The following is a 26,867-nucleotide window of genomic DNA, read 5'->3' on the forward strand; positions in this document are numbered from 1 at the left end:
AACGGTTCGGTACTTTATCGATACTCTTATCGGTTCTTTTTGGTTCTTTTTTTGCAAGAAAAAAAGACAATTAATTAAGAACAGAATCAACATTGCTTTATTATTTATAAATACAACTTTATAAATAAGTATTATAAATAAATATAATTTCTTCAGCAACAGCAGCAGCAATGTTCTTTTATATAACTTTATAAATAAATATAATAAATGAATATAATTTCTTCAGCAACAGCAGCAACAATGTTTTAAATGTGTCTGACTCTGAATTATAGACTTTTTATAATAAACAACAAATGCAAAAGGCTAACAGAACTGTGACACTCGTTCACCCTATCCTCTGTCATCCTTCCTCTAGCTGCTAGGGTGAAAGGACTTTGGGTGGTGGAGGGAGGTAGAGGGAAGGATGTGTGGTGGCCCTGGGCTCACTGGCCTGGGACACATTGGTGGCTGACGCCTCAGCTTGACGATCTATAAAAAGTTTAGATTGTAGTATTTGTAGCTAAACAATTATTTTGTTTATTAGCCTATTTGTAATAATTCGTTATTAGCCTAGGAAACTCCGTATCTTGGCTTACCGGCGGCAGTGGACGTGGATGCAGATGGAACACTGCGCGCAAGGCAGTCGAATACGCGCATTTCTGCACACTAATATCATGTTTTGCCAACAGATGTTTTGATAAATTGCTCGTATTGCCACCCTTACTGGCAAATGTTTTGTTGCACTTGTGGCAACGTGCGTTGTATATCCATACTTTCTTTAGAACGCTTCGCTCTATCCGCCATCACGAGTCACGGTGCATGCAGACTCAGAGCTGTCTGTGTCTGTGTGCAGCGCGCTTCAGCACAATAGTATCCAGCTGCAGCCGTTCAGACCAGCGCTTACAAGCCCCGCACATATTGTAAGCGCTGGTCTGAACGGCTGCAGCTGGAAGCATCTCCTTCAGCACGGAGAACTTTCATTAAGGAGTACCCGTATGTAGCACTACTAGCGAGCGACTCGCGAGGAGTGTGTGTAATAATGACTCGCTGTGGCTCGCTTCTCGTGCAGAGACAGAGAGAGGATAGATCGTTTGCAACTTTTAAATAATAATAATAATAATAATAATAATAATAATAATTTCTCTAGAGTATCGATAGCAGTACCGAGGACGTCGGAGCTTATAAATACTCCGGTATTTTCTAATATAGTACCGGTTCCCGTTTAAAACCGGGGTCCGGGGGGCATCCCTAGCCAACACACTCTTGATACTGTAATACACCCAGCCAACACACTCTTGATACTGTAATACACCCAGCCAACACACTCTTGATACTGTAATACACCCAGCCAACACACTCTTGATACTGTAATACACCCAGCCAACACACTCTTGATACTGTAATACACCCAGCCAACACACTGTGGCGCTCTTGATACTGTAATACACCCAGCCAACACACGCAGGCTTGCTTCTTATTGTTCCATTAGGAACTTTTGGAAGAGTACCTTGGATTAGCCTTTTCCGTAGTTTTTGTAGGTTAATATCCGTTTGCCGATTTCGAGCCAGAATCTCCTCCAGCTGATGTGACCGTTCTGACTCATCACTTATATCCATGTTTTTGTAATAAATGGTTTTAGAGAACATCACTGTAGCTTGAGGCGTGTAGAGTGTGATGTTCTGAGTGGAGCTCGGGGGAAGGGTGTCAATGTTGAGGCCCACTTCCTACACAGGAAGACCAACTACCTTCCAGACAACACACGCTAATGTCCCTGTGGGCCGGACACGTCGTCTTTAAGGCCCGACAACACACGCTAATGTCCCCATGGGCCGGACACGTCTTCTTTAAGGCCCGACAACACACGCTAATGTCCCCATGGGCCGGACACGTCTTCTTTAAGGCCCGACAACACACGCTAATGTCCCCATGGGCCGGACACGTCTTCTTTAAGGCCCGACAACACACGCTAATGTCCCCATGGGCCGGACACGTCTTCTTTAAACAAGTCAAGAAGAAACATCACAATAAGTCAAGAACAAAACAAAAATATAAAGTCCAAAATTTTTTAAATAAATGCAAAATAAATGCATGGACTGCACCATGCTTCCTTTTCATTTTTATTTATTTTACATTTTCTTGTTACTATATATATATATATATAGTCATGGCAAAGCCAGTCACACACACTTTTAAAATCTATATTATTCTTTATTCCGCCGATTTCTGTCCGCATCCTCCTCCCAGAGCTTTCGCACCACACACAACCTGTACAAGTCAAGTCAAGTCAAGAGTTTTATTTGTCACGGCATACAAGTATACAATGAAATGCGGGGGGTCTTGCCCGCAACGATTGTGCATAATACAATAGTAAAATATATAATAAGAATCCAATAGAACGACTTTGTGCAATAAAACGAGTAAACAAAGTAGGGCATATCGGTATATGTACAGAGTTATTTATGGAGCATGGTAGGACATGCTAGGTCCTGTGGTAGTGCAATACACTGTTAGCTACGGATGAGGCACTGGGTCTTTATGTACACTGCTATACAATGCTATATTATACAATCTCAAGTTATACTATACTATTCTTAAAGTGACCTTTCCTTTTGTAAAGTGACCATAAGTGTGAGCGTGTGCAGTATGAGTGTGTGTGTGCTCATGTTAAAGTGACTGCTAGTGTGTGAGCGTGTACAGTGTGTGTGTTGTGTGTGTGCTCATGTGTGCTTGCTCAGGTTAAAGTGGCTGCTAGTGTGTGAGCACAAAAGAGATGATTGTGGACTTCAGGAGGTCGGGGGTCAAGGACTACAGCCCCCTCAGCATCGACGGGGCACCGGTTGAGAGAGTGAACAGTTTCAAGTACCTCGGAGCCCACATATCCGAGGACTTGACATGGACCACACACATTGACAGTAGGGATGTCCCGATCGCCTTTTTTTGCTTCCGATCCGATCCCGAGCATGTGATTTTAAATATCTATCGATCCGATCGTTTCCGATCCGATCTTTCACATTAGTAATCAATTTTGACGCATTTTTGTCAGAAACTGGCAGAGCGAGACAAGCCCATCTGTTGCTTATAATAGTCCGGGGCGCGAGAGCGGAGGCTTTTGTTATTACATTCACCCTGAGAAATGTGCTTCTGCTTCATATGAGAAATATTAAAAGTTTCAATATATGTTTGCACATTAGTATACATTCAGTGTTCGACTTACGTAATGGTCCATTCTGGTCTGAAACGGCCGACGATAAACCTCAGTCACGTAACGTTATCCTCCAGGTGAAAATTTAGTCTGAAAACTTCGCCTCCAGCCTGCTGCTTCATGAGTTTTTCCTCCATGCGGAATCTCCTCCTTGCAAACATTGCAACTGGCTTGACTTTCTTTTAAAATGCTTAGTTCCAAACCTCTGACATTAAGTCTAGCTGCTCAAGTCAGTGGATATTAACCGTGTTTCGGGAGCGACGTGTTGTTGTTGTGGTCGCGTGTAGCGTGTAGCGTCTAAATTAAAGGGAATGTTTGTTGCAACGGTGAAAATTAAAGGGGAATGTGTTTGTTGTGGATAATTATTCTGCTCTGTGTGACAATAAATACATTAATGATGATATATTATATGTACTTTAAAACCAAAACTAAGGCCTCCGTATGAGTTTAAGACGTGGACATGGTCATGTTTGTTGAATAAAATTTTTCTTTTTTTGACTGCCGATTTTTATTATTATTTTTTCCCGATCCCCGATACTCTGAAAAGCACGTGATCGACGCCGATTCCGATCACGTGATCGGATCGGGACATCCCTAATTGACAGTGTTGTGAAGAAGGCACGACAACGCCTCTACTTCCTCAGGCGCCTAAGGAAGTTCCAAGTCAGTCAGAAGATCCTTAGGAACTTCTACTCATGTACAATAGAGAGCATCCTGACCGGCAACATCACCTCCTGGTTTGGGAATAGCACTGCACAAGACCGTAGCAGACTACAAAGAGTGACACGTTCAGCCGAACGCACAATTGAAGGGGGGCTTCCCACCCTCCAGAACATCTACAACAAGCGGTGCAAGGGGAAGGCTAAGAGAATTATTAAGGACTCGAGCCACCCGAACAACTGCCTCTTTGAACTGCTGCCGTCAGGCAAGCGATACCGAAGTCTTAAGGCGAGCACAGAAAGACTCAGAAGGAGCTTCTATCCCCAGGCCATCAGGCTGCTAAACGAACAACGAACAATAATCGCTAAACGAACAATAATCACTATGCAACAACCATCAAATGCACACAGCACACACACCCACACGCACACACTCACTCAAACAAACAACACACTGCAGCACCCACTCTCCACACTTTAGATCACACAAACACACTTACACTTTATATTTATTGATAAAGGATTTGCACTACAACTCGTACACCTACTGTGAATTGTACCTAAACTGCACCTCGTCCATTTATGCCTTGCACTATATAGTATTGTATATTAGTACACTGCACAGTATTGTATATTGTATGGTAACTACGTCTACGAACATTGTACATATGTCTAAACTGAACACTGTGACCTCTTTTTTTACTTCTAATCTTTACTATGTTTTTATTTCATACTTATCTTGTCATGCACAGTCTCTGGAGCGCAACAGTAAGAAGCATTTTGTACAAAAGTATTCTGTACCTCTGTATGACAACTATTAAAGAAACTTGAACTTGAGCGTGTACAGTGTGTGTGTCGTGTGTGTGCTCATGTGTGCTTGTGTGTGGAGAGTTCATTGTTCAAGGCTCTGATGGCCTGGGGGAAGAAGCTGAGCCGAAGTCTCTGTCCTAGTTGCTGGTGCTCGCAGGCGTTTGCCTGACCTCAGCAGCTGAAACAGGCTGTTGTTGGGGTGGTGAGGGTCTTTCATTATCCTGCAGGCTCTGGATTTGCACCTCTTGTTGTATAGAACCTGCAGGGGTGGTAGTGCAATACCTGTGGTACGCTCGGCTGAGCGCACCACTCTCTGTAGGGCCTTCTTGTCCTGTGCCGTGCTGTTTCCATACCAGGCAGTGATGTTTCCAGTCAAGATGCTCTCTACAGCTCCGGAGTAGAAGGACTGGAGTATCTTCCCCGATACTCTGAACTTCCTTAACTGTCTCAGGTGGTAGAGGCGTTGCTTCGCCTTTTTTACGACTGAGTCTATGTGTTGACCATGTCAGATCCTCTGAGATGTGGACCCCCAGGTACTCAAAGCTGCTCACCCTGTCCACGGTAGCCCCGTTTATCCTCAGTGGTGTGTGTGTCTCCTGCTGTCCTCTCCTATAATCCACGATCAGCTCCTTGGTTTTACCAATGTTCAGGAGCAGGCTGTTGTCCTGGCACCAGTGTTCAAGTACCTCAACCTCCTCCCGGTAGGCCTTCTCGTCGTTGTCCGAGATCAGCCCCACCACCACTGTGTCGTCCGCAAACTATGGAGTTGGAGCTGAACTTGGCCACACAGTCGTGTGTGTATAGTGAGTACAGCAGGGGGCTCAGAACACAGCCCTGGGGGGACCCGATGCTCAGGGTGATGGTGTTGGAGGTCTGACCCCCCACCCTGACCGCCTGGGGCCTTTCACTCAGAAAGTCCAGTATCCAGGCGCTCAGTACGTTACCAGAACCACGGCTCGGTCCAACTCTAGTTGCTATTACCTTTTGGAAAGTTTCACCGCACCGTTTGTCTGCACATGGACTTCTAAACGGGTTGGTCCATCCAGAGGAATGAATGACGGAATGTTCAAAAGTAGAGTGTAGAAGCTGCATCTTTTTGTTTTACCATCATCTTTTGTAAATTGCGACAGTGATCTCAATTTTGGATATATATATATATATATAAAAAAAAACATCAACACCATGCCACAACTGTGCACTCGCTCATAAAAGTAAAATAAATGGAATTGGACATTTCTATCTCACATACACACGAATCACTATGTGTTAATATATGTGTTTTACAGTATACGCGTGGGATCAATAAAAGGATAGATTTTTGGAATGGCGATCAGGAATTGGAATAATCCATTTGGATACCATCTGATCTCGGGTAAGGAATCTATTTTACCAGTCTTAGGATAATCAGACCCGTTTTCACGGAGATATAAGCTTTTCCCCTATAATGTGATATGGCTGTTTGACTGTAAGAGCGATCAAGAACTGAGAGAATCGATTTTCAGCGCGCGGCACCAGCGTGCATATGTACACATATACTATCGATAATCTAGCGTTTATTTGAAAACGATTCATAAATAGGCCGAAAAATTACAACGTTCTAGAATATTACAGTACAGGCCGATTATCATGGAATCTTTGTTTTTTCCGTGAAAACGAGGGCTTTTCAAAATGCTATAAAACGGAAATTAACCGATAAAAAAACAATCCGCTTCGACAATGTTGACTGGAAATGAGTCATTGATAATGCGACGGGCAGATTAGACACATAGTCATAATTTAAAACTTAGATTAGGCGATATTAACGTTAACATTGAAGTGGATGGTGGGCATTCAAGCACTAAATGTGCGCCCCCTGCTGGGCACTGAAAGTGTTAAGACTCACCTTTTCTCTCTGGCTTTCGACACCATGTAGCTTGTTGATTTTATGATCTTATGATCTTATTGTCTTACTGTGGTGTTGTTGTTGTATCGTTTTGGTACTCTGCCTATGTTTACCTATTTTTTTTTCTTCTCTGTTTTGGTACTCTTGTTTTTTTTAATCTATTTTTAGTGCTGCTTATAGTTTTTAATATGCTCCCTCTGTACAGCACTTTGTGCCCCTGTGGCTGTTAAAGCGCTTTATAAATAAAGTTGGATTGGATTGGATCACAGCAGCACACAGCCTTGCTCCTGGAAGTCACACCTACAGGCAGAGCATTGTAGACGTAGAAGAAACTTGAAACTTGTATTCTATTTTTCTGTTTCTTTTCTGGCTTAAACATCTAGCCCAGGGACTACAACTGAAAACTAGCAACCCTGCTAATGTTGGCATATTTACAGTTTTTTATTTGTATAAAAAAAAAGCACATAACTGTTATCTATGGGTACTCTTTAGCAAGGCATTACTTTATTACAGTGAGTGACAGGGTGGGGGGGGGGGGGGGGGTGCATGCAGATAAAGGTCTCAGGCCGGCTTTTGAACCTAGAACATTGTCATTACATGACATGCATGGAGGTAGAGCGGTCGTCTGGTAATCAGCAGGTTCCCGGTTAGATTCCGACTCCTGACTGTGGTGGTTTCAGCTGTCTGTCCTGACTGTGGTGGTTTCAGCTGTCTGTCCTGACTGTGATGGTTTCAGCTGTCTGTCCTGACTGTGATGGTTTCATCTGTCTGTCCTGACTGTGGTGGTTTCAGCTGTCTGTCCTGACTGTGGTGGTTTCAGCTGTCTGTCCTGACTGTGATGGTTTCAGCTGTCTGTCCTGACTGTGATGGTTTCAGCTGTCTGTCCTGACTGTGATGGTTTCAGCTGTCTGTCCTGACTGTGATGGTTTCATCTGTCTGTCCTGACTGTGATGGTTTCAGCTGTCCTGACTGTGGTGGTTTCAGCTGTCTGTCCTGACTGTGATGGTTTCAGCTGTCTGTCCTGACTGTGGTGGTTTCAGCTGTCTGTCCTGACTGTGGTGGTTTCAGCTCTCTGTCCTGACTGTGATGGTTTCAGCTGTCCTGACTGTGGTGGTTTCAGCTGTCTGTCCTGACTGTGATGGTTTCAGCTGTCTGTCCTGACTGTGGTGGTTTCAGCTGTCTGTCCTGACTGTGGTGGTTTCAGCTCTCTGTCCTGACTGTGGTGGTTTCAGCTGTCTGTCCTGACTGTGATGGTTTCAGCTGTCCTGACTGTGGTGGTTTCAGCTGTCTGTCCTGACTGTGGTGGTTGCAGCTGTCTGTCCTGACTGTGATGGTTTCAGCTGTCTGTCCTGACTGTGGTGGTTTCAGCTGTCTGTCCTGACTGTGGTGGTTTCAGCTGTCTGTCCTGACTGTGATGGTTTCATCTGTCTGTCCTGACTGTGGTGGTTTCAGCTGTCTGTCCTGACTGTGGTGGTTTCAGCTGTCTGTCCTGACTGTGATGGTTTCAGCTGTCTGTCCTGACTGTGGTGGTTTCAGCTGTCTGTCCTGACTGTGATGGTTTCAGCTGTCTGTCCTGACTGTGATGGTTTCAGCTGTCTGTCCTGACTGTGATGGTTTCAGCTGTCTGTCCTGACTGTGGTGGTTTCAGCTGTCTGTCCTGACTGTGGTGGTTTCAGCTCTCTGTCCTGACTGTGATGGTTTCAGCTGTCCTGACTGTGGTGGTTTCAGCTGTCTGTCCTGACTGTGATGGTTTCAGCTGTCTGTCCTGACTGTGGTGGTTTCAGCTGTCTGTCCTGACTGTGGTGGTTTCAGCTCTCTGTCCTGACTGTGATGGTTTCAGCTGTCCTGACTGTGGTGGTTTCAGCTGTCTGTCCTGACTGTGATGGTTTCAGCTGTCTGTCCTGACTGTGGTGGTTTCAGCTGTCTGTCCTGACTGTGGTGGTTTCAGCTCTCTGTCCTGACTGTGGTGGTTTCAGCTGTCTGTCCTGACTGTGATGGTTTCAGCTGTCCTGACTGTGGTGGTTTCAGCTGTCTGTCCTGACTGTGGTGGTTTCAGCTGTCTGTCCTGACTGTGATGGTTTCAGCTGTCTGTCCTGACTGTGATGGTTTCAGCTGTCTGTCCTGACTGTGGTGGTTTCAGCTGTCTGTCCTGACTGTGATGGTTTCAGCTGTCTGTCCTGACTGTGATGGTTTCAGCTGTCTGTCCTGACTGTGGTGGTTTCAGCTGTCTGTCCTGACTGTGATGGTTTCAGCTGTCTGTCCTGACTGTGGTGGTTTCAGCTGTCTGTCCTGACTGTGATGGTTTCAGCTGTCTGCCCTGACTGTGGTGGTTTCAGCTGTCTGTCCTGACTGTGGTGGTTTCAGCTGTCTGTCCTGACTGTGATGGTTTCAGCTGTCTGTCCTGACTGTGATGGTTTCAGCTGTCTGTCCTGACTGTGGTGGTTTCAGCTGTCTGTCCTGACTGTGATGGTTTCAGCTGTCTGTCCTGACTGTGATGGTTTCAGCTGTCTGTCCTGACTGTGATGGTTTCAGCTGTCTGTCCTGACTGTGGTGGTTTCAGCTGTCTGTCCTGACTGTGATGGTTTCAGCTGTCTGTCCTGACTGTGGTGGTTTCAGCTGTCTGTCCTGACTGTGGTGGTTTCAGCTGTCCTGACTGTGATGGTTTCAGCTGTCTGTCCTGACTGTGATGGTTTCAGCTGTCTGTCCTGACTGTGATGGTTTCAGCTGTCTGTCCTGACTGTGATGGTTTCAGCTGTCATGACTGTGATGGTTTCAGCTGTCTGTCCTGACTGTGGTGGTTGCAGCTGTCTGTCCTGACTGTGATGGTTTCAGCTGTCTGTCCTGACTGGTGGTTTCAGCTGTCTGTCCTGACTGTGATGGTTTCAGCTGTCTGTCCTGACTGTGATGGTTTCAGCTGTCCTGACTGTGATGGTTTCAGCTGTCTGTCCTGACTGTGATGGTTTCAGCTGTCTGTCCTGACTGTGGTGGTTTCAGCTGTCTGTCCTGACTGATTGATTGATTGATTGAAAACTTTATTAACAGATTGCAGAATGGATACAGTACAGTACAGCTCAATACATACAATTGTTAAGGGGATGCAGACCAGAGAAAGACTTTCGTCTTGTTTACATCAGGGTCCCCCATTTTCAATTCATCGTAACATATATGACATACAGATAGACAGTACTGCTACATCTATACATTTATGACATACCAGATTTGCAAATACAGTACTGTTTGTGATACGAAAAGAGTCCAGAAAAGAAGTATATACATTTGACGTAGAAACTGTACATTGGAGGAGGTTGGGTAGGTGGGGGGGGGGGGGGGGGGGTACTGACACTGTACATTGGTTCAAGTTTCAAGTTTCTTTAATAGTTGTCATACAGAAGTACAGAATATTTTTATACAAAATGCTTCTTACTGTAACGCTCAGGGACCGAAACTAAAGTTTACCTTTGGCGCATGACACTTAGAGGGCTGCCCGCCGTGTGGCGTGTAGACGTGTAGTTCATAACTTCATAACGATACTCTTGTGCGAGTACAGATTATAGCCGCTCGTCTTTTTTTTCTCCGCCGCGAGATCGTTAAAAAACTACAAGTCCCACATCGCACTAGGTCCAATCACAGTAGAGTGACATGACTGGTTTCATGAGAAAAAAAGCAAATGACCAATCGGAAGCTATCATTTGGCTTGTTTACTTCCATCTGCTCTAGTCTATATCGGACCTCCAAGAGCTAACGTTAAACAATGACCCAGTCAACTATTCACTTTTAGTTTAATACATGACGAGGCATTGTCTAACGGTATCTAGCTGGCTAGCTACTGATAGCTGCTGATATCAACAAATGCTCCAGCAATAGTCTACTCGAGTGCATAATACCTCCGGTCCCTCGTTAGCTAGCTTAGCTAGCTCACGTTGATCCATCTGTCCCAGTAAACTAAATTGTCTTAACGTTATCTACCGGGCTAGCAGTAGCTACAGATAGCTCCTGATATCAATGTCTTATAACATTGATTGAATGCGTATTCTAGCTGAGGGCATGTTGAATGTGATTTGACAAAAGAACGGTAACGTTATAAATAGGTCCAGCTGCATCGCCGGAGAATCCTTGCATGCTGAATGTAGGGTCTAGCTGAATATAGGGTCTAGCTGCAGGGCCGGAGAATCCTTGCTGGAGCTGGAGGCTACTCAAGTATACACACAGACAGTGGAGCTGTTTGCAGATAGCAAGCATTTTGACTTATTGCGTGGTGGCGATGTCTCGCAGATAATACAACTACAAGTATGATTATATAATATATATTTTATTTAAAAAAAAATGTTTTATATAAAATATATATATATATATTTTTAATAAAAAAAAAATTGGCAGGTAAGAAATATGCTTGGCGGGTAGACTCTTCCCATCTACCCGCCACTGGCCGGTGAGTCAAAAAGTTAATTTCGCTCCCTGGTTACGCTCCAGAGACTGTGCTAGACAAGATAAGTATCAAATAACATAGTATAGCATGTAAATTAGAAGTAGAAAATGAGGTCACAATGTTCATTATAGACATATGTACAATGTTCGATGCAGAATAGACGTAACTGAGTTACCATATAATATACAATATACTATGCAGTGCGTTCGTCACCAGCCCCGGAGCTGTGAGCTTGGTTCGCCTGTTCGAATCCAGCTCACAGCTCCGGGGTTGTCACCAGCTTGGCTGGCCGTCTGCACTGATACAATTGGCTGTATCAGAGGGTGGGAGAAGCTGGCGGGGTGGGTCCGGGTCGTTGTAAACAGCGACTCCTACAGTTCGGTCGGGGCGCCTGCTAAGCGCGGATTGGACGTGAGGGGGATAGTGTGGTCCTCCCACACGCTACGCCCTCTCAATGAGAATCCGCGCTGCCAGGTGAAAAGAAGCGGTGATTGGCTGGACGTGTGTCGGAGGAAGCACGTGGTAGCCTCCACTCTCCCAAATGATCTGACTGTGGGGGGTAAAGCGCAGCGACCAGGAAGGGACTGGGAATTGGCATACGACTAACATTGGGATGGGAGAAAATCGGAGAAAATGGAGGGAAAAAAAAAAAAAAATAAAAAAAAAAAAAAATATATACTATGCAGTGTACTAATATACAATACTATATGGTGCAAAGCAGAAATGGGATGAGGTACAATTTAGGTACAATCTACAGTAAGGTGTACGAGTTGTAGTGCAAATCCTTTATCAATAAATATAAAGTGTGGGGGGTGGGTGCTACAGTGTTTGTTTAAAGTGAGTGTGTGCGTGTGGATGTGTGTGCTATGTGCGTTTGATGGTTGTTGTGTAGTGTTCATTGTTCGTTGAGCAGCCTGATGGCCTGGGGATAGAAGCTTCTTCTGAGTCTTTCTGTGCTCGCCTTGAGACTCCGGTATCGCTTGCCTGACCGCAGCAGTTCAAAGAGGCAGTTGTTCGGGTGGCTGGAGTCCTTAATGATTCTCTTAGCCTTGCCCCTGCACCGCTTGTTGTGAATGTTCTGGAGGGTGGGGAGCCCCCCTCCAATTGTGCGTTCGGCTGAACGTGTCACTCTTTGTAGTCTGCTTCGGTCTTGTGCAGTGCTATTCCCAAACCAGGAGGTGATGTTGCCAGTCAGGATGCTCTCTATTGTACATGAGTAGAAGTTCTTAAGGATCTTCTGACTGACTTGGAACTTCCTTAGGCGCCTGAGGAAGTAGAGGCGTTGTCGTGCCTTCTTCACAACACTGTCAATGTGTGTGGTCCATGTCAAGTCCTCGGATATGTGGGCTCCGAGGTACTTAAAGCTGTTCACTCTCTCAACCGGTGCCCCGTCGATGCTGAGGGGGCTGTAGTCCTTGACCCCCGACCTCCTGAAGTCCACAATCATCTCCTTTGTTTTGCTGACGTTCAGGGAGAGGCTGTTTTCCTGGCACCATCCCGCCAGGACCTTGACCTCTTCCAGGTAGGCCCTCTCGTCGTTTGCGGAGATCAGGCCCACCACCACTGTGTCGTCAGCAAATTTGATGATTGTGTTGCTACTCCGCTGAGCCACACAGTCGTGTGTGTACAGGGAGTAGAGGAGGGGACTCAGAACACAGCCCTGGGGGGGCCCTATGTTGAGGGTGATGGATGAGGAGGTGCAGTTGCCTGCTCTCACCACCTGGGGTCTGCCCGTCAGGAAGTCCAAGACCCACTGGCAGAGGTCATAGTAGGGCTGGGCGATAAAACGATAACGATAACTATCGCGATAAATTATTTCCTCGAAATAAACATGAAACGTGGTCGCAAAGTTTCGATATATCGATTTTCCAAGCTTGGCTCCGTTCAGCCTCGGCTCAACACACTCACTAACAACAACCAGCGTTACGTGATGACGTGCTTACGCACAACAGCTAACAACCAATCAGTGAAGGAGATGGCCGAGACCCGGAAGGAGGTAGGACTCACTCAACAACAAGGCTTGCTAGGCTAATTAGCTTGCACGGCATTGTTTTATATATTTACGTGCCGAGTATGTGTGTGTTTTGAATTCTGAGGCCACGTGTATGGTAGTGTGGGATATACAGTGGACGTCGTTTCAATATATTGTGGCGGAAGAGAGTATTTTAGTGTCATATTTAGCACATTGTCATGGAATACATCGCTTAGAACCAACAGGCTGGCTAGGATAACTAGCTTGCACGGCACTGTTTTATATATTTACGTGCCGAGTATGTGTGTGTTTTGAATTCTGAGGCCACGTTTATGGTAGTGTGGGATATACAGTGGACGTCGTTTCAATATATTGTGGCGGAAGAGAGTATTTTAGTGTCATATTTATTGTCATGAGATACTCCGCTTGTCGGCTAACGTGCGCAGACTGATGACGACATCAACTCGACTTGAGACATTCGCAGCAGCATAAGAAGTTAATTAAACTTGACGGACATTATATCGACGATAATTATCGATATCGAATTATATGAATTTTTTTTTATAATTTTATCGCGATAACGTTTTTGGTCATATCGCCCAGCCCTAGGTCATAGTTCAAGCCCAGGTCCCTGAGCTTGGCTATGAGTTTGGAGGGGACTATGGTATTGAATGCCGAGCTGTAGTCGATGAATAGCATTCTCACATAGTTCCCCTTCCTCTTGTCCAGGTGTGATGCTGCTGTGTGCAGCACATGGGCTATGGCGTCCTCCGTGGACCTGTTGGGGCAGTATGCAAATTGCAGGGGGTCCAGGTTGATGGGGAGGGAGGAGCAGATGTAGCCCTTTACTAGCTTCTCAAAGCACTTTATGGCTATGGAGGTGAGAGCTACAGGGCGGTAGTCGTTGAGGCAAGCAGGCTTGGAATTTTTGGGTACAGGGATAATAGTGGACTTCTTCAGGCAGGTGGGGATGACAGCCTGTTCTAAGGACAGGTTAAATATGTCAGTGAATACCGGGGCCAGTTGGTCGGCACAGACTTTTAGGACGCGGCCGGGGATGCCGTCCGGTCCTGCTGCCTTCCTGATATTCACTTTTTTAAAGGTCCGCCTCACCTCATGCTCTGTTACCCTGAACACTGAGTCTCCATCAGCAGCAGACCCCCCCCCCCCCCCCCCCATTGCCGTGACTTGTGGGCTGGTGTTGTTATTACCAGCATCAAACCTCGCATAGAAGGTATTGAGGTCATTTGCTAAGGAGATGTCACTGTTCAGTTTGAGGGAGGTGCCTTTGTAGTCTGTCATCGTTTTGAGCCCCTGCCACATAGCTCTGGAGTCGGCCTGTTCAAACTGGAGTTCAATTTTATCCCTGTAGCGCCGTTTTGCCTCTATTACTGTCCTCCTTACGTTGTATCGCGCCACCTTGTGGTCATTCATGTTGCCTGCCACCAGGCCGTCGTTGTATGCTTTGGTGCGCGCTTTCAGAGCTTCACGGACGGATTTGTCTACCCAGGGTTTTTGATTTGGGTAAACTTTAATTGTGGTAGTGGAGGTGGTTGGGAGGTTGGGTAGGAGTGGGGGGGGGGGGGCAACTGTACAAGCAACACTGTACATTGGAATATTGACAAGACCATACTTGGTCATTTTTACTGTACATTGGAGGGGGTTGGGTTAGGACATTTACAGGGGGCCAGTTTCGAATTGCAGTCTCCCGTAGGTGTTTTTTGAGGGTGTTTTTGAAAGTGGGTAGTGATTCACATTCCTTTACAGCTTTGGGTAGTGCGTTCCACATTGATGTGGCATAATTGCGAAACGTGTTTAGTCCCTTGTTTGAGCCGAATCTGGGTTTAACATGATTTGTTGAGCTCCCTCTGGTGTTGTGATCGTGGTATTCACTGACCTTTGGGAAGTATTTTGACATGTACATGGGTACCTTGGTCGTGTAGTGTATCTTGTAGACCAGGCCCATTGCAAGTTGCTGTACTCTGTCGTCTACTCTAAGCCATCCTAGGTTGTCAAAGTGGGCAGGGGTGAGGTGGGTTCTAGGAGTAGGGTCAAGCAGTAGTCTGACCAGTTTGTTTTGAGATGTTTGTAATTTTGTTTTTAGCGCCTTTGAGGTGCTTTGGTACCATGAGGAGCAAGCATAGTCGTAGTACCCTTGAATGAGTGCTCCTGCCAGAGTCTTCAGGGTATTCTTGTTTACCAGAGAGGAGATCCGGTACAAGAATCGAGTTCGTTGGTTGACTTTTTTTATTACATTGGATGCCATTTTGTCACAGGAAAGATTTGCCTCTAGGATTGAACCCAGGTAGGTAATATCTGACTGTGGTGGTTTCAGCTGTCTGTCCTGACTGTGGTGGTTTCAGCTGTCTGTCCTGACTGTGGTGGTTTCAGCTGTCTGTCCTGACTGTGGTGGTTTCAGCTGTCTGTCCTGACTGTGGTGGTTTCAGCTGTCTGTCCTGACTGTGGTGGTTTCAGCTGTCTGTCCTGACTGTGGTGGTTTCAGCTGTCTGTCCTGACTGTGATGGTTTCAGCTGTCTGTCCTGACTGGTGGTTTCAGCTGTCTGTCCTGACTGTGGTGGTTTCAGCTGTCTGTCCTGACTGTGATGGTTTCAGCTGTCTGTCCTGACTGTGGTGGTTTCAGCTGTCTGTCCTGACTGTGATGGTTTCAGCTGTCTGTCCTGACTGTGGTGGTTTCAGCTGTCTGTCCTGACTGTGATGGTTTCAGCTGTCTGTCCTGACTGTGGTGGTTTCAGCTGTCTGTTAGAGCCATATGGAATCCGCGATCACGGAATCGCGGACGGAATCGCGGAATTGAGCAATAAAAATGGAATCCACTATAAAAAAAAAAAAATAACAAAACAGCATTGCTTGTTGTAGTTAACAAAGAGAGGCAGAGTTGATTTTGCAAAAATATATATAATTTTTTCTTTTTTTTTTAAATAATCAAATTTTATTTTCATATTCGAATCCCATGCCCATCGAACGAAGCTTCAAAGTATTTAAGACGGCCCTATTAAATGGACTGTTATATCTTATTAAATTGTGGACATTTATTAATTCCCACTTATTAGACACTATTTCTGATGGTAAAATGAGCGTACAAAGCAAAATACAGAATTCTGAAATATTAAAACGGAAAAAACAGAATTTGGAAAAAAATAAAATGGAATTTGGAAAAAAATAAAACGGATTTCATATGGCTCTACTGTCTGTCCTGACTGTGGTGGTTTCAGCTGTCCTGACTGTGGTGGTTTCAGCTGTCTGTCCTGACTGTGGTGGTTTCAGCTGTCTGTCCTGACTGTGGTGGTTTCAGCTGTCTGTCCTGACTGTGGTGGTTTCAGCTGTCTGTCCTGACTGTGGTGGTTTCAGCTGTCTGTCCTGACTGTGGTCAAACCGAGGTCATAATGTATAACATCCTCCCGGATCATCCACCTCTAAAAACAACAGGAGGCTCTGCTCTAAAGGAAGTCAGTGATTTCAAGTACCTGGGCTCGTGGGTCAACTCGTCCGAGCAAGACCTTAAAGTGAGGAAGGCACTTGCGTGGAGGGCTCTGAACGGCATGACCAGTGTGTGGAAATCCAACCTCCCCCGTCAAATCAAGCTCAACTTCTTTCATGCAACAGTTGAGTCTGTCCTTTTGTATGGCAGTGAATGCTGGACCTTGAAGCCCACCCTGCAGAAGTCCCTGGATGGGTGCTACACCAGAATGATGCGTGTGGTGCTCAACATCAACAGGGATGAGCATGTCACTAATGCAAACTTGTATGGGGGGGTGCTAAAGGTGAGCGATAAAGTGGCAGTCAGGAGAATGAGGCTGGCAGGTCACTGCCAGAGACACCATGAGATGCCAACCAGCAAACTTGTACTGTGGGAACCAACACACGGGCATCGATCACGAGGACGTCCCACGTTAACCTATGTGGACGTACTCAGGAGGGATGTGGGAACAGAAAGCACCGGCGAGCTAGCCAGATGCATGGAGGATCGGGATGACTGGAAGCACCGATGGAGGGCCCGTCCGAGGACGACCTAGATAGTGGTGGTTTCAGCTGTCTGTCCTGACTGTGATGGTTTCAGCTGTCTGTCCTGACTGTGGTGGTTTCAGCTGTCTGTCCTGACTGTGGTGGTTTCAGCTGTCTGTCCTGACTGTGGTGGTTTCAGCTGTCTGTCCTGACTGTGGTGGTTTCAGCTGTCTGTCCTGACTGTGATGGTTTCAGCTGTCTGTCCTGACTGTGATGGTTTCAGCTGTCTGTCCTGACTGTGGTGGTTTCAGCTGTCTGTCCTGACTGTGGTGGTTTCAGCTGTCTGTCCTGACTGTGGTGGTTTCAGCTGTCCTGACTGTGGTGGTTTCAGCTGTCTGTCCTGACTGTGGTGGTTTCAGCTGTCTGTCCTGACTGTGGTGGTTTCAGCTGTCTGTCCTGACTGTGATGGTTTCATCTGTCCTGACTGTGGTGGTTTCATCTGTCTGTCCTGACTGTGATGGTTTCATCTGTCTGTCCTGACTGTGGTGGTTTCAGCTGTCTGTCCTGACTGTGGTGGTTTCAGCTGTCTGTCCTGACTGTGGTGGTTTCAGCTGTCTGTCCTGACTGTGGTGGTTTCAGCTGTCTGTCCTGACTGTGGTGGTTTCAGCTGTCTGTCCTGACTGTGGTGGTTTCAGCTGTCTGTCCTGACTGTGATGGTTTCATCTGTCCTGACTGTGGTGGTTTCATCTGTCTGTCCTGACTGTGATGGTTTCATCTGTCTGTCCTGACTGTGGTGGTTTCAGCTGTCTGTCCTGACTGTGGTGGTTTCAGCTGTCTGTCCTGACTGTGATGGTTTCAGCTGTCTGTCCTGACTGTGATGGTTTCATCTGTCTGTCCTGACTGTGGTGGTTTCAGCTGTCTGTCCTGACTGTGGTGGTTTCAGCTGTCTGTCCTGACTGTGGTGGTTTCAGCTGTCTGTCCTGACTGTGATGGTTTCATCTGTCCTGACTGTGATGGTTTCATCTGTCTGTCCTGACTGTGATGGTTTCATCTGTCTGTCCTGACTGTGGTGGTTTCAGCTGTCTGTCCTGACTGTGGTGGTTTCAGCTATCTGTCCTGACTGTGGTGGTTTCAGCTGTCTGTCCTGACTGTGATGGTTTCAGCTGTCTGTCCTGACTGTGGTGGTTTCAGCTGTCTGTCCTGACTGTGATGGTTTCATCTGTCCTGACTGTGGTGGTTTCATCTGTCTGTCCTGACTGTGATGGTTTCATCTGTCTGTCCTGACTGTGATGGTTTCAGCTGTCTGTCCTGACTGTGGTGGTTTCAGCTGTCTGTCCTGACTGTGATGGTTTCATCTGTCCTGACTGTGGTGGTTTCAGCTGTCTGTCCTGACTGTGGTGGTTTCAGCTGTCTGTCCTGACTGTGGTGGTTTCATCTGTCTGTCCTGACTGTGGTGGTTTCAGCTGTCTGTCCTGACTGTGGTGGTTTCAGCTGTCTGTCCTGACTGTGATGGTTTCATCTGTCCTGACTGTGATGGTTTCATCTGTCTGTCCTGACTGTGGTGGTTTCAGCTGTCTGTCCTGACTGTGGTGGTTTCAGCTGTCTGTCCTGACTGTGATGGTTTCAGCTGTCTGTCCTGACTGTGGTGGTTTCAGCTGTCTGTCCTGACTGTGATGGTTTCAGCTGTCTGTCCTGACTGGTGGTTTCAGCTGTCTGTCCTGACTGTGGTGGTTTCAGCTGTCTGTCCTGACTGTGATGGTTTCATCTGTCCTGACTGTGGTGGTTTCAGCTGTCTGTCCTGACTGTGGTGGTTTCATCTGTCCTGACTGTGGTGGTTTCAGCTGTCTGTCCTGACTGTGGTGGTTTCAGCTGTCTGTCCTGACTGTGATGGTTTCAGCTGTCTGTCCTGACTGTGATGGTTTCAGCTGTCTGTCCTGACTGTGGTGGTTTCAGCTGTCTGTCCTGACTGTGGTGGTTTCAGCTGTCTGTCCTGACTGTGGTGGTTTCAGCTGTCTGTCCTGACTGTGGTGGTTTCATCTGTCCTGACTGTGGTGGTTTCATCTCTCTGTCCTGACTGTGATGGTTTCAGCTGTCTGTCCTGACTGTGGTGGTTTCAGCTGTCTGTCCTGACTGTGGTGGTTTCAGCTGTCTGTCCTGACTGTGATGGTTTCATCTGTCCTGACTGTGGTGGTTTCAGCTGTCTGTCCTGACTGTGATGGTTTCAGCGTCTGTCCTGACTGGTGGGAAGTTGGTACCACCTCCAGTTCTCCCGGATGTGATATCAAATTATTATAATTAGGGATGTCCCGATCCGATCACGTGATCGGAATCGGCGTTGATCACGTGCTTTTCAGAGTATCGGGGATCGGGAAAAAATAATAATAAAAATCGGCAGTCAAAAAAAGAAAAATTTTATTCAACAAACATGACCATGTCCACGTCTTAAACTCATACGGAGGCCTTAGTTTTCCACAACAAACACATTGCCCTTTAATTTTCACCGTTGCAACAAACACCCCTTTAATTTAGACGCTACACGCGGCTCGACCACAACAACAACAACACGTCGCTCCCGAAACACGGTTAATATCCACTGACTTGAGCAGCTAGACTTAATGTCAGAGGTTTGGAACTAAGCATTTTAAAATAGAAAGTCAAGCCAGTTGCAATGTTTGCAAGGAGGACAGCCGGCTGGAGGCGAAGTTTTCAGACTAACTTTTGGAGGATAACGTTACGTGACTGAGGATTATCGTCGGCGTTTCAGACCAGAATGGACCATTACGTAAGTCGAACACTGAATGTATACTAATGTGCAAACATATATTGAAACTTTTAATATTTCTCATATGAAGCAGAAGCACATTTCTCAGGGTGAATGTAATAACAAACGCCTCCGCGCTCGCGCCCCGGATATAGGCAACAGATGGGCTTGTCTCGCTCTGCCAGTTTCTGACAAATGCGTCAAAATTGATTACTAATGTGAAAGATCGGATCGGAAACGATCGGATCGATAGATATTTAAAATCACATGCTCGGGATCGGATCGGAAGCAAAAAAAGGCGATCGGGACATCCCTAATTATAATAATCTTTTTATATTTTTAAAGATTTTTTACGGCATTTCTGCTTCATTAGACAGTGAGTGACAGGAAAGCAGGGGCAGACACATGCAACAATAAGAAGCAACAAATTATAATCGTAACACCACAAATAATCAACAATTAAATAAACACAATAAAACAAGACTAAGTATACAAATAAATAGTTGACGGAATCAGAATCCAGCATATGAATAAATTAAAACAGTTAGAATCTGAATCCAGCATATAAATAAATTAAAACAGTTAGAATATGAATCCAGCATATAAATAAATTAAAACAGTTAGAATATGAATCCAGCATATAAATAAATTAAAACAGTTAGAATATGAATCCAGCATATAAATAAATTAAAACAGTTAGAATATGAATCCAGCATATAAATGAATTAAAACAGTTAGAATCTGAATCCAGCATATAAATGAATTAAAACAGTTAGAATCTGAATCCAGCATATAAATGATTTAAAACAGTTAGAATCTGAATCCAGCACATAAATGAATTAAAACAAGTTAGAATCATAAACAGGACGGTCCCGGGCCGGATTCCAACCCAGGACATTGCGATCACACGGTACGTGTCTTAGGTTGAGGTTTACTTTATTTGATCAAGGGGGACCGCGTACATTAATAAACATTTTACAAATGTAAATGCACCCAATTTTAGCCAAAAGGCTAATTTCCATTGGCAGTCCCCCTGCCAGAAGGTACAGGCTAAAATCCTGTGTGAAAAAGGGTTAGCAATAAAAACAGAATGAAATTAAGATAAATAACATTAGAATAAAAACACAACAAAAGCACATAGAACTTACGGATACAGGGCACAATACACAAGGACAGAGAACATCATGACCGATTAAAAAAGACCCAGACATAGACAAACGCACCATATCCACACACACACACACACACACACGCACACACACACACACACACTAGGGCTGCAACTAACGATTATTTTGGTAGTCGACTAATCTGTCGATTATTTCTGTCACGCCCTCCATCTCTGCTTCCTGTGGGCGTGGCTCCTTTTCCGGGCTCTTAGCAGACTTCTTGGCTTAACATAACAGACCGACAGTAAGTTTGGGGCAACTAATGGGATAACTGGGGTTGCAACAAAAGTGCAACTAGGGCTAAAAACACAATAAAATAATAATAATAATAATAATAATAATAATAATAATAATAATAATAATAATAATAATAATAATAATAATAATAATATATAATAATAATAATAATAATAATAATAATAATAATAATAATAATAATAAATAATATATCCTTCTTAGCAGACTTCTTAGCTTAACATCCCAGGGAACTAATGGGATAACTGGGGATGTTGTTTGCTCCTGACAAGAGTCTCAAAGTCTGGGGTGATGGTAGACAAAGCAACTCTGAGGTCATGCTCAATGTCCAATCTGTTCCTCTGCTTTGTCTTCAGCTGGACCAGAGCTGAGAAGCCACTTTCACAAAGATAGGTAGTAAAAAAAAAATCTACGTCGTCGATTATGTCGACTAATCGTTGCAGCCCTAACACACACACACACACACACACACACACGCACACACACACACATACACACAGGCACTTCAGTGTTGACAATTCTGGTTTTCAATGAGCCATTCCCTAACCCTGCACTTGAATGAGTGATATGATGTGGACACTCTAATTGTTTGAGGTATTGAGTTCCATTGGTGGGATTCTCTATATGAAAAGACGGCCTGGCCAAATACACTTTTTTTTAAAGGGATTGTACTAGGGCTGTCTTAAATACTTTGAAGCTTCGAAGCTTTGTTCGATGGGCATGGGATTCGAATATGAAAATAAAAAATGATAGAAAAAATATATATATTATTTTTTTGTTGGCAAAATCAACTCTGCCTCTCTTTGTTAACTACAACAAGTGGTTTGTTATTTAAGACGAGGTCGGACTCGGCACTGACAGATTTGTGTTCATTGTTCTGCTTTTATAAAGCCTCAAATGACGGCTTACAATATTTCATGAAAGCAAAGTGTTTTGTTTGTCTAAGATTTAAAAAGGTTTAAACTTTACAGCACTGACAAAGTTGAACAAAGTGCTGTACAAGTCCGAATTAAAATCGAATCTCGGCCCCGAAGCTTCGAATTCCAAAAAAAGATTGTACAGTCTCCCCTTGCCGCACCTCTAGTGTTCCTGGTCGAGGCAGACTTGAGGTTGATGAAACCAGACGGAGGAGGAGGAGCCAATCCACACTTTATTTTAAAAACTAGACAGACGTTTTGATAAAGAATCAGGTTTTCCCAACGGAGTAGATTATATTTTTTTAGAATGTGACAGTGATTCAGGACGCCCCCCCCCCCCCCCCCCTCCCTCCCGGCTGCAACATGGGTCTTAACCGGGCCTGTTTGTGGACTTTCAGAACCTGGTGAACAAGATGTGGCTGGGAGTGGCTTCGCAGGACAAGATGGAGATCCGCAGCTGTCTGCCCAAGCTGCTCCTGGGGCAGCACAAGGCCATGCCCTACTCCATCCGCAACAAGCTCTGCAAGGTCATCGTGGACATCGGGCGTCAGGACTGGCCGATGTTCTACCACGACTTCTTCACCAACACCCTGCAGGTGGGTCCCATCCTCCCGCTAGGAGCCGCGCTCTCTCAGCGCGCAACTGTTGATACCGGCCAGAGGTCTTTTACACTCTGATGATGTCATTTTGATCACGTGCAACTAGTGATGCACCCATGTGGAAATTGTGGCCGATACCGATAACCCATATTAATATTGCTGTTCTGGCCGATACCGATATTTACCGATGTCGACATCTCTGTATAGAAAACACTTTTTTATGATGATCAAATAAAGAGCTATTTTCCAAAACGCTTTTTTTTTTTTTTTTTTTTTTTGTAACTTATTTTCAGAAATGACTGATATTTTGAAACTATTTAAGGCCAAAACATGTAAAAAGAAAAAAAAAGATTAAAAAAAAAAATATATATACCGTATATATATATATATTTTTTTATATCTGCCCATATCGGCCCCATCTTGATATCGGACCGATACCGATGTGTAAAAGAACGGCCATATCGGCCGATATATCGTGCATCACTACCTGCAACAATAAGAACATGCTGTCTGGCATACAGAGGGTGACTAGAAGCAAACCTAGGGACGACATATTCATAGCTGCACAGACATCGTATTCTCATATTGCATATTCCATTTTTACTTTAGAAAGGGCCTTTGCCCATCTACTGTTATTTATTATTATTACTATTGCTAGTTCCAAGTTTCAAGTTTTGTTTTATTTGTCACATATAAGGCACATGTACATTGTAGTGAAATGCTTGGTTATGTGTGACCCTCGTGAGATTGTGCTTCATAAAATAGCAAAAGACCAAACAATATTTAAAATATACAAATAAAAACTGAAATGTACAACATGCTAGTTCCCATTCAACGCTATACTTGGGATTTGTTTTTCATCAATGTTAGTTGTGATACGTTATACCAAAAAGACCATTTCTGAAAAGATTGGTAGCCTTTATGTAGCAATTTAGATCTTGTAAGTGGTGGTGTGTGGGCCCGTTGGACACACGGCTATACTGTTTAGATCTTGTAAGTGGTGGTGTGTGGGCCCGCTGGACACACGGCTAGACTGGCTACCGGTCTCTCTCTCAAGGGTCAAGTGGGATTAATACCTTTTTGGACCAACTAGCTATGTTTTTATTTATTTACTTTATTACTTGATACATTATTAACCCTTTCACTGCCACACGACAGAAGGTTAACCCTTTACTATCACACAACCGACGGCGATGCTCCATCATTAGCATCATTAGCTCCGCGGTCAACGGTGAAAGGGTTAACCGGCTGTCCTGTGGCAGTGAAAGGGTTAAGGCCTACACTTATAGGCAAGCGCTTTTTGAAAATGTAGCCTATATTATTTAGGGGGCAGTGCATCGTGTTATAAAAATACCTACACTGTAGAGAGAGACCTACACTGTACTGTTGGAGAGAGACCTACACTGTACTGTTGGAGAGAGACCTACACTGTAGTCAAACCTGTGCATTCAGACTGTTAGAGAGAGACCTACACTGTACTGTTGGAGAGAGACCTACACTGTAGTCAAACCTGTGCATTCAGACTGTTGGAGAGAGACCTACACTGTAGTCAAACCTGTGCATTCAGACTGTTAGAGAGAGACCTACACTGTACTGTTGGAGAGAGACCTACACTGTACTGTTGGAGAGAGACCTACACTGTACTGTTGGAGAGACCTACACTGTAGTCAAACCTGTGCATTCAGACTGTTGGAGAGAGACCTACACTGTAGTCAAACCTGTGCATTCAGACTGTTAGAGAGAGACCTACACTGTAGTCAAACCTGTGCATTCAGACTGTTGGAGAGAGACCTACACTGTACTGTTGGAGAGAGACCTACACTGTACTGTTGGAGAGAGACCTACACTGTAGTCAAACCTGTGCATTCAGACTGTTAGAGAGAGACCTACACTGTAGTCAAACCTGTGCGTTCAGACTGTTGGAGAGAGACCTACACTGTACTGTTAGAGAGAGACCTACACTGTACTGTTAGAGAGAGACCTACACTGTACTCAAACCTGTGCATTCAGACTGTTAGAGAGAGACCTACACTGTCCTCAAACCTGTGCATTCAGACTGTTAGAGAGAGACCTACACTGTAGTCAAACCTGTGCATTCAGACTGTTAGAGAGACCTACACTGTAGTCAAACCTGTGCATTCAGACTGTTAGAGAGAGACCTACACTGTAGTCAAACCTGTGCATTCAGACTGTTAGAGAGAGACCTACACTGTACTCAAACCTGTGCATGCAGACTGTTGGAGAGAGACCTACACTGTAGTCAAACCTGTGCATTCAGACTGTTGGAGAGAGACCTACACTGTAGTCAAACCTGTGCATTCAGACTGTTAGAGAGAGACCTACACTGTAGTCAAACCTGTGCATTCAGACTGTTGGAGAGAGACCTACACTGTACTGTTGGAGAGAGACCTACACTGTACTCAAACCTGTGCATTCAGACTGTTAGAGAGACCTACACTGTAGTCAAACCTGTGCATGCAGACTGTTAGAGAGAGACCTACACTGTAGTCAAACCTGTGCATTCAGACTGTTGGAGAGAGACCTACACTGTAGTCAAACCTGTGCATTCAGACTGTTAGAGAGAGACCTACACTGTACTCAAACCTGTGCATTCAGACTGTTAGAGAGAGACCTACACTGTACTCAAACCTGTGCATTCAGACTGTTAGAGAGAGACCTACACTGTAGTCAAACCTGTGCATTCAGACTGTTAGAGAGAGACCTACACTGTACTCAAACCTGTGCATTCAGACTGTTAGAGAGAGACCTACACTGTACTCAAACCTGTGCATTCAGACTGTTAGAGAGACCTACACTGTAGTCAAACCTGTGCATTCAGACTGTTAGAGAGAGACCTACACTGTAGTCAAACCTGTGCATTCAGACTGTTGGAGAGAGACCTACACTGTACTGTTGGAGAGAGACCTACACTGTACTCAAACCTGTGCATTCAGACTGTTAGAGAGAGACCTACACTGTAGTCAAACCTGTGCATTCAGACTGTTGTAGAGAGACCTACACTGTACTGTTGGAGAGAGACCTACACTGTAGTCAAACCTGTGCATTCAGACTGTTAGAGAGAGACCTACACTGTAGTCAAACCTGTGCGTTCAGACTGTTAGAGAGAGACCTACACTGTAGTCAAACCTGTGCGTTCAGACTGTTAGAGAGAGACCTACACTGTACTCAAACCTGTGCATTCAGACTGTTAGAGAGAGACCTACACTGTAGTCAAACCTGTGCATTCAGACTGTTAGAGAGAGACCTACACTGTAGTCAAACCTGTGCATTCAGACTGTTAGAGAGAGACCTACACTGTACTCAAACCTGTGCATTCAGACTGTTAGAGAGACCTACACTGTAGTCAAACCTGTGCATTCAGACTGTTAGAGAGACCTACACTGTAGTCAAACCTGTGCATTCAGACTGTTAGAGAGAGACCTACACTGTACTCAAACCTGTGCATTCAGACTGTTAGAGAGAGACCTACACTGTAGTCAAACCTGTGCATTCAGACTGTTAGAGAGAGACCTACACTGTAGTCAAACCTGTGCATTCAGACTGTTAGAGAGACCTACACTGTAGTCAAACCTGTGCATTCAGACTGTTAGAGAGAGACCTACACTGTAGTCAAACCTGTGCATTCAGACTGTTAGAGAGAGACCTACACTGTACTGTTAGAGAGAGACCTACACTGTACTCAAACCTGTGCATTCAGACTGTTAGAGAGAGACCTACACTGTACTCAAACCTGTGCATTCAGACTGTTGGAGAGAGACCTACACTGTACTGTTGGAGAGAGACCTACACTGTAGTCAAACCTGTGCATTCAGACTGTTAGAGAGAGACCTACACTGTACTCAAACCTGTGCATTCAGACTGTTAGAGAGAGACCTACACTGTACTCAAACCTGTGCGTTCAGACTGTTAGAGAGAGACCTACACTGTAGTCAAACCTGTGCATTCAGACTGTTAGAGAGACCTACGCTGTACTGTTGGAGAGAGACCTACACTGTACTCAAACCTGTGCGTTCAGACTGTTAGAGAGAGACCTACACTGTAGTCAAACCTGTGCATTCAGACTGTTAGAGAGACCTACGCTGTACTGTTGGAGAGAGACCTACACTGTACTCAAACCTGTGCATTCAGACTGTTAGAGAGAGACCTACACTGTACTCAAACCTGTGCATTCAGACTGTTAGAGAGAGACCTACACTGTAGTCAAACCTGTGCATTCAGACTGTTAGAGAGAGACCTACACTGTAGTCAAACC

General features: G+C 45.0%; 1 protein-coding gene across 2 annotated transcripts in view; it reads left to right on the forward strand.

The window, feature by feature from the left end:
- The window catches only part of xpo6 (exportin 6), a 165,987-nt gene that overhangs the window by 13,015 nt on the left and 126,105 nt on the right, over positions 1 to 26,867 (forward strand). For both annotated transcript variants that reach the window (XM_084325637.1, XM_084325638.1), the window contains exon 4: positions 22,394 to 22,591. In XM_084325637.1, the coding sequence (XP_084181763.1) occupies positions 22,394 to 22,591 (198 nt within the window). The remainder of the gene's footprint in view (positions 1 to 22,393; positions 22,592 to 26,867) is intronic.

Source organism: Notolepis coatsorum (assembly GCF_963971535.1).
Source record: "Notolepis coatsorum genome assembly, chromosome: 12".
Taxonomy (NCBI): domain Eukaryota; kingdom Metazoa; phylum Chordata; class Actinopteri; order Aulopiformes; family Paralepididae; genus Notolepis; species Notolepis coatsorum.